The sequence below is a fragment of the Zerene cesonia genome, chromosome 29, assembly GCF_012273895.1.
Source record: "Zerene cesonia ecotype Mississippi chromosome 29, Zerene_cesonia_1.1, whole genome shotgun sequence".
Lineage (NCBI taxonomy): Eukaryota > Metazoa > Arthropoda > Insecta > Lepidoptera > Pieridae > Zerene > Zerene cesonia.
This window is the reverse complement of record NC_052130.1, coordinates 4,764,022-4,773,426: the sequence shown is the minus strand read 5'-3', so window position 1 is coordinate 4,773,426 and position 9,405 is coordinate 4,764,022. Positions and strand designations below refer to the sequence as shown.

At 32.6% G+C, this 9,405-nt stretch overlaps 1 protein-coding gene across 1 annotated transcript in view; it reads right to left on the bottom strand.

Annotated features, from left to right (window-relative positions):
- The window catches only part of LOC119837873, a 33,247-nt gene that overhangs the window by 6,443 nt on the left and 17,399 nt on the right, over nt 1-9,405 (bottom strand). The window contains exons 2-4 of the mRNA XM_038363655.1: nt 8,141-8,834; nt 707-916; nt 112-365 (exon numbers count right to left, since the gene is read on the bottom strand). Of these exons, the coding sequence (XP_038219583.1) occupies nt 112-365; nt 707-916; nt 8,141-8,669 (993 nt within the window). The 5' untranslated portion in view covers nt 8,670-8,834. The remainder of the gene's footprint in view (nt 1-111; nt 366-706; nt 917-8,140; nt 8,835-9,405) is intronic.

Genomic DNA, 9,405 nt, shown 5'->3' with positions numbered 1-9,405 from the left:
ATATATATAGATTTTGTTATATCTAGATCATTATCGAATTACATCAATATTCATTCTGGTTCTTTAACTATTTAAAACTAATTTTAGTAAATTTATTAACTAAGAACCAACCTTGTGGTGATGCGTGATCAAATGGTGATGATGATGGTACTTCGTAGTGTGGTAGTTTTGGTGGTACCAAGAACATAGCTTGAATATATGACTCAAAGCTGGGAATAAGAATAGCAGAAGCTTCAGGAACATCTTCTTGGCTGTTGTTACCCCAAGGACTACTGGTAAGACGAATATCAGCTTCAGAGCTATGAGTTTAACCACTAAAATGATTGCTAGTGCCGCCATAATGAGCTTTCTCTTGATGTATTTTTCTGGAAACAATTGTGGAGAGAGATTAGGTACAGATCAGGATCCTCCAGGAAAGAGATACATATATAAAAGTTATAATACAGGTGAATTAATAGGATGCAGAAAAGGTCCTAGAATGTTTGCAAATTATTAAGTAATGTTAAAGATCTAATAGATTTGTAGTAATGGAATTAGGTGCTACTGATATGTTAGGCTTAGATTTTGCTTATATGAAGCAACATAATTAATGACCTTAAGTAGTTTTCAATTCGTTCTCATAAAAGAAAGTTATGGTGTCAATTCAAATAGCATTCCTAGATTTAAACTTCTTCGACAAATATCGATAATATAAGAAATTACTCACTTATTTTATGGAAGAAAAGCCTGCCTCCAGTTTCCTTTGGCTCCAAATCTATGTGTACCAACGCACCAGTCTTCGTCAATGCCCTGGGAGATATCTTCAGGGTAGCGCCATGAAACATGATCTCTGGGAGTGTGAGTTTCATGTCATGGGTCATTAGGAATTTTACCCCTTTATTATAAAGCGCGTCTGTCACTTCTTCGAGTGGTGTTTCTGAAATTAAGACATCGGTTATGTTAGAGGAATTCTTATATTGTGCTATTTTGAGTTATCTTATATATAAAATTCTCGTGTCACAATTTTAGTCTCTATACTCCTCCGAAACGGCTTGACCGATTCCTCTGAAATTTGGTAAGCATATTGGGTAGGTCTGAGAATCGGCTAACATATATTTTTCACACCTCTTAATGATAAGAGTAAGGCAGAACAGCGTTTGCCAGGTGCAGCTAGTAATGTTATAAATGATAAATCTGCTGGCATCCATTGGCACTTTTTTACTTTAAAATTAGCAATGCTTATAATACAGAATGTGAAAGAACTGAAGAAGAATCAACGTATGCATAATTTATAGTTCCATTGACCATAGTAAGTATATTACATAGGGTCAAGTATTTGTTATCACCTAAACAAAAAATTAACAGCAAGCTCGCTATTATAATAATTATAATCTAAACTAATGTTATCTATGATAAAAGATATTTTTTATTTGTTGTAATTTGAGGTGAGATAATAAATAGATATTCGTTCAAATATGTTTTAAATAACCTCAGTAAACAAAGAAAAAAATTACAATGTTAGAGCGTCTTAACAATGGCGTAGTGTGATTTTTCTACATATGTACAATTTATCGCTTTGCTGCACAATTTTTAATGCTTTCTCTCTCCAGAATTATCACTTTATAAGAAATAAGTTCTTTGATGTAAATTTTAATGTTACTAAACTAATTACCAATAAACATAAAAGCAATTAGTGGATAGGCTTGACATAATTTAATTAAGTTAACAATCCTACTAATCCTACTAATATTATAAATGCGAAAGTTTGTAAGGATGTGTGTGCGTTTGTTGCTCTTTCACTCAAAAACTACTGAACCCATTGCAATGAAATTTAGTACGAAGACAGCTGGACAACTGGAATAACATGTAGGCAACTGTTTATCCCGATATTCCTACGGGAGACGGACTTACACGGGTGACACCACGGGGCGCAGCTAATAATATAAATATTATTTAATTTTTTGTGGATATTAGTTACAAGCATGTATATAGGTACCTAAAATTATAACAGATTATACAAAAGATATTGTATGTAAAAAACAAGAAATTGTGAAATCCAATCTAATCAAGAAAATGCAATAAACCAAATATTTTTCTAATCAAAGACCATTTCGCGAACACGTTTTCACTAACTCACTTAAAAGTTCGCTCGGAAGTGTTTTAGCGAAAAGTGATTTTACATTTTCCATCACTTTTCTACGTATTGACAATATGCGCCCACGTTCTAGATTTTTTATTATCGCCATTCACTATGCGGAAGAGTTTGATATCAATTAACTGGCGTAATAGTTTTTGTTAATTAGAAACTATTGCATGATATAATTTAACAATAACGGTTTCTCGCTTTTTAATTACTATTTGTTTATAATAGAAATCAATAAAGGTGACAGTCACTAATATTTTCCCGGTTAATATTCACTTGATTTCTTTGTTGTATTGATTTCTTTGTTTCTTTGTTTGTTGTCCATTATAGGTTTTCATTCTTTTATTATCTATACTAATATTATAAAGCTGAAGAGTTTGTTTGTTTGATCGCACTAATCTCTAGGTCCGATTTGAAAATATAGGCTATAGGCTATATATATACCACGGGCGAAGCCGGGGCGGGCCGCCAGTTTATTATAAAGTAGACGCTATAATAATAAGTGGCGTTAACTGTTTTATGTATTAAACCGGAAGGAACTAAAAAAAGAATAGGTCTCAATCGACCATCGAAGATTATATTGTCTAGTAGAGGCTCGACCAAGCTTCACCCGAATATCTAGATTCCTGTTCTATCCCAAGGGAGCATTTCATCGGGATAAAAATTATCCTATCATCCAAGTCAGCTCATACGCTGTCTGTATACCAAGTTTCATCAAAATCCGTTCGGCAGTTTCAGCGTGATTGACGGACAAACATCAAAACTTTCACATTTATAATATTAATGTAAAGTATTATTTGTTTGTGAATTTGTAAGTTGGTGACGTTGTTGAGGGTAATGTCATTGCCTGCTCAACCGATTTTAAAAATTCTTATTTCAATAGAAAGCCATGCTATCTGTGAGTGTCATAGCACTGCTTATATCCCGGGTTAAAACCGGGCGAAACCGGAAAGAGAGGGTAACGTATTTTTCTTTCATTATGCAGGTACAATTATTGTTGTAAAAGCAAAACCTTCTGAGAATCAGTTCTGAATTAGCACATATTTTTATTCTAGTTCCATAAGAGCAAAAATTCGGAATGAAGCTAGCTGAATATAAATTACTAGCTGCACCCCGCAGTTTCACCCGCGTAAGTCCCTATCGAATATCGGGATAAAAAGTTGCCTATATGTTATTCCAGTAGTCCAGCTGTCTACGTCAAATTTCATTGCAATCGGTTCAGCAGTTTTTGCGTGAAAGAGCAACAAACACAGGGGTTGTGTGTACCTTACAAACTTTCGCATTTATAATATTAATAGGATTTTCAACATTGTCAAAATGTATTTATCATGTTTTTCCATCATTCTCTTATCGTACTTTCTATGTGATCATATCTGTTTATTTTTTCGGAACAACTTTCGACTTCAACTCCTGTCTATGGCCTTGAACTTGACCTTTCGAGATAAGCTTAAACATTGAATAGATGAAGTGAATGAAATTACAATGATTTGTTACATCTATGAAAATTTTAGTGTGCGTAAAATTTGGTACTTATTTTTATATGCATCTGTTATAAGAAGTACCTATTTTCAATTGTTTTTCGTGGTACTTACATAGTAAACAGTAATGTTACGATTTAAATGAGAATTTTGAAGTTCTCATTTAAGTCGTATTTTCAATGCTATGAAACTAAAAACTAAGGTTAACTATTTTTGTTTAGACCTAATTACTTTAAGTTTTATGTTTACTCTGTTGGTGTGGCTTGATAAATAAATAAAAAAGAAATAAATATTCATATTGGTTGCATAATTATTAACATACAGTTGAAAACACGTTAGGATATTTTGAATAAAACTACCGCTGAAGAATTTTCGTGGAAAATTATTTTCCCTATTCCATAAATTGTCTTGACGCGATAACAAATAGAATTATATTAAACCGTGTTGTATTTCCTAAAACAGTGACTTTCTCCACATTTAAAATTCAGCTGTGATTTTTGACAAGTTTCTCAATATATACGCACCATAATGGCATAGAAAGTATCATCAGACCGACACTAGTAGCATATTAAACAGTTTTATGTTAACGGTAGGTGTGAACATCTTTGCTTTATGATTCAAATATTTTAAATGCATAAGAAACTGCCTTGTAGTAGTCTCATCTGATGATTATACGAGGAAAGCATACATTGTATGTACAAGTCGCTTCCTGCTGTCTATCTGTTCTTATATATGCTTATATTTTTAAAAGTACCGTACGGATTTTGATGCGGTGTTTTTTGATAGATAGGGTGGTTGAAGAGAAAGGTATATATGTATGATATTTGCATTATAGTACCCGTACGAAGCTGGGAAGGGTCACTAGTTTTTATTTAATATCAGCATACCCGGCCACGTATTGCTGTGGCTGTACTTACGTACAAAATTTATTGTTAATTATAAATTAAAAAACTATCCTATAACCTAAGTTGGACGAAATTACTCATAAAATGCCAGGTTTCACCAAAATCGGTTGAGTTGGTGAAGAGTTCATTGGGAACATACATCATGACACTGGATTTTTAGATATGTTTATGAAGAGCAATTGACTGACTGATCTATCAATGAAAAGTCAAACTATTGGTCTGATCGGAATGAGATTCGGCTTGCAGATAGTCAATCATATATAGGCTTCCGCTAAGAAAAGATTTTGAATAAATCTACATCCAAGGGGATGACAAATGAATGGGTGATAAAAGTTTTTACCACGATAGTTAATTTTGAGCACGCGACCTGTATGGTGCCAGTATTGCATATCCTATCCTATCCTACTAATATTATAAATGCGAAAGTTTGTAAGGATGTGTGTGCGTTTGTAGCTCTTTTGCGCAAAAACTACTGAACCGATTGCAATGAAATTTGGTACGTAGACAGCTGGACAACTGGAATAAAATATAGGCAACTTTTTATCCCGATATTCCTAGGGGATACGGACTTACGAGGTTGAAACCGCGGGGTCTTTTTATAAAACAAAATTAGTAACGGCCAGTGTTTTTGCCATTTGGTTATTATTCTTGTTTAATTTTGTCTTATTCATATGAATCTTTAAATGTCGATTCATAATTATGAGGTTTGCCTTCTCAAAAAATAAAGTTTAATTGATTACCTCCTGCTTTTTTTGAAGTCCGTTGACACGTTATCAATAAACTACCATTTTTTTTGTTATTTAGTCATTAATTACCTACTTACAATTATAACCTGCTCTTACGAGAAGATGTCTCTAATTTGTGAGTAATTAAAAAAACCTTTACGGTAAATATTGAGTTATTAATTGTATGCATTAAGTACAGACAGCAGTTAAAGAGGTAATCCTTTTTACAGTTTGAAAATATCTGACTCATCATATGCATTAATTTTTAATTTATAACGGATTTAAAACGAGATTTATTCATTATATTATTAACCCGACGTTTCGAACACTTTACAGCGAGCGTGGTCACGGGGAGACTGAGATGTTATATGTCTTGAAGGTCATACAAATTTGATGATCATTTTTTAATTGAAATTCCTCGCGTTACATATATATTTCTGACAACTGACTGCTATTGTGTCACTTAGATAATATAAAATGCAAATTAAGTGGGTGCACAATAAGAGAAAATTTGGGTCACACTTCTAGGGAGGTCACTTGAAGAATATTTGTCATATATTATGTTACTAGCTGTTGCTCGCAGCTTCGCTCGCGTGTTCAAAATGAATTTTCATGGTACACACTTTCTTCCACTTTTTTATGCCCTTGGTGGTTCAATTTATCAAATCCTATCTTGAGCGGATGCCTACGTCATAACATCATGCCAAATTTCAGCCCGATCCGTCCAGTGATTTGGGTTGTGCGTTGATAGATCACTATGTCAGTCAGTCACATTTGAGTTGCATATATTTAGATTTCACGACGTCACATCCAGCAAACGTGCGTAAATGCATAAATCTCTGAGTTGTGGTCAGGGGGTCTCTTTAAAATGGCTAGAGAGAACACGGATGTAGCACTATTCTTGAATTGTTTAGTGTTCAAATGGACGCTGGTTTTCACTAAGCTTTTACATGGTAAATAGTATCGGGTTTTTGTTTAAATATTAAAGTATTTAACTAGTAATAAGATGATCTTTAAATTCTTGCTGAATATGACTGATGTAGCTTTAGATGAAATATTAGAATAAATAAATAAATAGTTGTTTATTTATTAGATACATTTCAAGTTACATAATATTTTATGCAGCAAAAGCAAAAGCTGCTGTCCAAAACTCGAGAGCATCAGGCAGCGCTGATTTTCAGAGATCCTTTGTAGTTATTATTATTATTATTAAAACAAACTCGATACATAATATATAAATGTAAAAGTATATTTAGAAATTAAAGACTAAAATCCGTTTAAAAGGATTTTAACACGATTTATTCATGGAGACAGTCTCCCCGTGACCACGCTCGCTGTAAACGTCGGGTTAATAATATAAATGCCAAACTGATGGAAGATCTATCTGTTGCAATTGTTCGCGATTTGTTTAAAGTTAAAGCTTTAACAATTGATTCAAAAGAAATCTTGAAAATTACAAAGAATAGGAAAAGTTCGATTATCAGACGGGATTCGAACCTGCGTGTTTCGTCATACCAGGGAGGTGTTTTACCACCATGCCACCTATTTTTTAGAATTCTTCTTTCACTTAAATATTGAAAAAGTCAGTGGATGTCATTATATTAGTTCATGCTAGAAGCTCCAAATGCTATTTAAACTATGTCTGCCTGAGAAAAAATGTATTTATTTTGATTACATGCAAATAGACGGTCAGGAAAACAGAAAAGAAATACCAATCATTGTCTATAAATCAGCCATATTGCATTGCAGTTACTCTTTTTAAAATATATTTATGTACAGAAATAATCTAATTACTTTTGGTTATATTTTAATGTAGGTGTATTTAGAGTTATTCAAATCAGAGATATATCCAAATAGATATTAAATATCGAACGTCTTGTAAGTAATAAGACTTGTAAATATAAAGATTTTAATAAAGCATCTGATAGACATTAAACAGCTTTCTCATAAACTGGGGCGAAATACTTGTTTTAATAAACGTGCGAGACACGAGTGCATATTATTTATTCATGTATGAAAAATAAAATATAAGATTCTAGTATTGATAGTCAGAATGCGTAGAATGAATAATTTACAAATAAAAAATGACAGTTATTCGTATTCAATCAATATTTTATAGAAAAAGGTATGTTTAATTGTATTTGTAAATTGTGATATATTTTAAAAAGAGTAACTATCGAGTTTCTTGCCGATTCTGCTCAGTAAAAGCGACCTTCCGATTCAGGGCTAGTTTTAAAAAATTACAATTCATGATATTAATACTTTTAAAAGTTTATATTAAAAAAGAGTCGGAGCTTGATGCAAAAATAGACTCTCATATTACGTCTAAAATTATTTAAGAAACATAGTAGGTACATTTAGTAAATACATAAGTCTGCCCTTCTGTGTTTCACGACTAAACTTTTAATGAAATTTACCAATATAACCGATATATTTAACTTTAGTTTGATGCAATTCAATTGGAAATTTGATAATAGAGAGCTGCTACGCAATTATTAAAAAGTGCAAAAAAAAACGCAACGAATTGTGAAGCTACCGACTTTTTGGCATCGTCAGTTAAAATATTATTTGACTATATAACATTTCACAAGGTCCCCGAAGTAAATTCTTATAGTTCTTGAATGCTAAAAACAACGTAAGTATATAATATTAGCCAAATTATCGAGAGTGAATAAAGATACCTCTTTGAGCGATGCTATATAATTTATAGTAATTTCCCTACTTTTTTTAGTCATGCAACTGTTTTATAATTAGTGAACCAATTTCACTTGTATTCTAGTTTCGATTATTTGATATGTAAGTAAACATATTAAATTAACAACGTTTAGATAAGTAGATGGATTAGATTTGTTTAATTATAGTCACTATTTGCAAAAAACAATCTAAATAATAAAAAAATATTAATCTTACCGGGTTCTTCATCGTCGTTAATTTCATTTTCAGCTTCGAATGATCTCTCATCAAAACTTCTATCCTTGCTTCCCGTGAGGTAGATGATATTAGCTTCTTTACTATACTTATTCATATCTACATTGTTACTCTTAAAGCACACACCACTAGTAACATTAATATCACCACTGAATTCTAAACTCTCGTCTAAATATGAATAAAAGTTCTTTTGCAAGCAACTCACTGATGGTTTCAACGTGCACTTATTTAAAATATTGTCCCACAAACCGTTACCAGTCCTAAATGTTCCATTTTGGTATACATCACCTAAGAGTCCTCTGCCTGCTATAGCTTCTACGAATTTAAGTCTTTTGGGTATTTCACTTTTAATAGCTTCATCCGTTGCATTGTTGTTACAATTAACAAAATTTGCACTTATAACTAGTATGATAGCACTAACATGGACTGTTTTAATGTTCGTCCAAACATAATGTTTGATGCCGCTCCTACGTCGTCGAGAACACGGGTTGCTGTTGCTGTCAGCCATCATGCTGGCATTACAAGTAGATTCAGTTAATTGTTTAACATTTGCAAAGGGCAGGGACACGGCTCGTTGCACCTGTCGCCATTTTCCGTGAACCGTATGGATTTGAAAGTGTGTCGTGTTTTCGTTCCGGTTTCAATGTCCAATTTTGTCTTCAAATTGTCATGTCATCTGCGAATAAAGAGAAAATCTAATTAGTCATTATTCGTAACGATGTTTGATTTCTCAGCAATTAAGGCCTATTTTGTGTTCAAATAATATTTGCAATATTTATAAATAATAACCGGAAAATGAGCAAAGATGTCTCAGTGGTTAGGACTTCGGACTTACACCAAACAGTCTGGGTTCGAGACTGGACGAGTGAGCATTAATTACGCATACATTTGCGATTGAACGTTAAAATTTTAGACAGAAGCTTAAAATATATTAAATATATTTGTCTGAAAAATATCACAATCAAAAGCAATAAATAGATACTTATTATTCATAACATAAACGTATGTACCAATAACAATGAAAGTGATTATAATATTTCAACATGGCTAGAAAGTGGACAATAAATGTTACCTACACGTAGGTATTGTATTTATAATTAAACTAGCTGCGTCCCGCGGTTCCACCTGCATAAGTCCGCAACCCCTAGGAATATCAGGATAAAAAGTTGCCTACTTAGTCTGGCCATAAATACTGTTACACTTAATTATAAAAAAATATTACATTTGAATTTCGAATCTGTCATTTT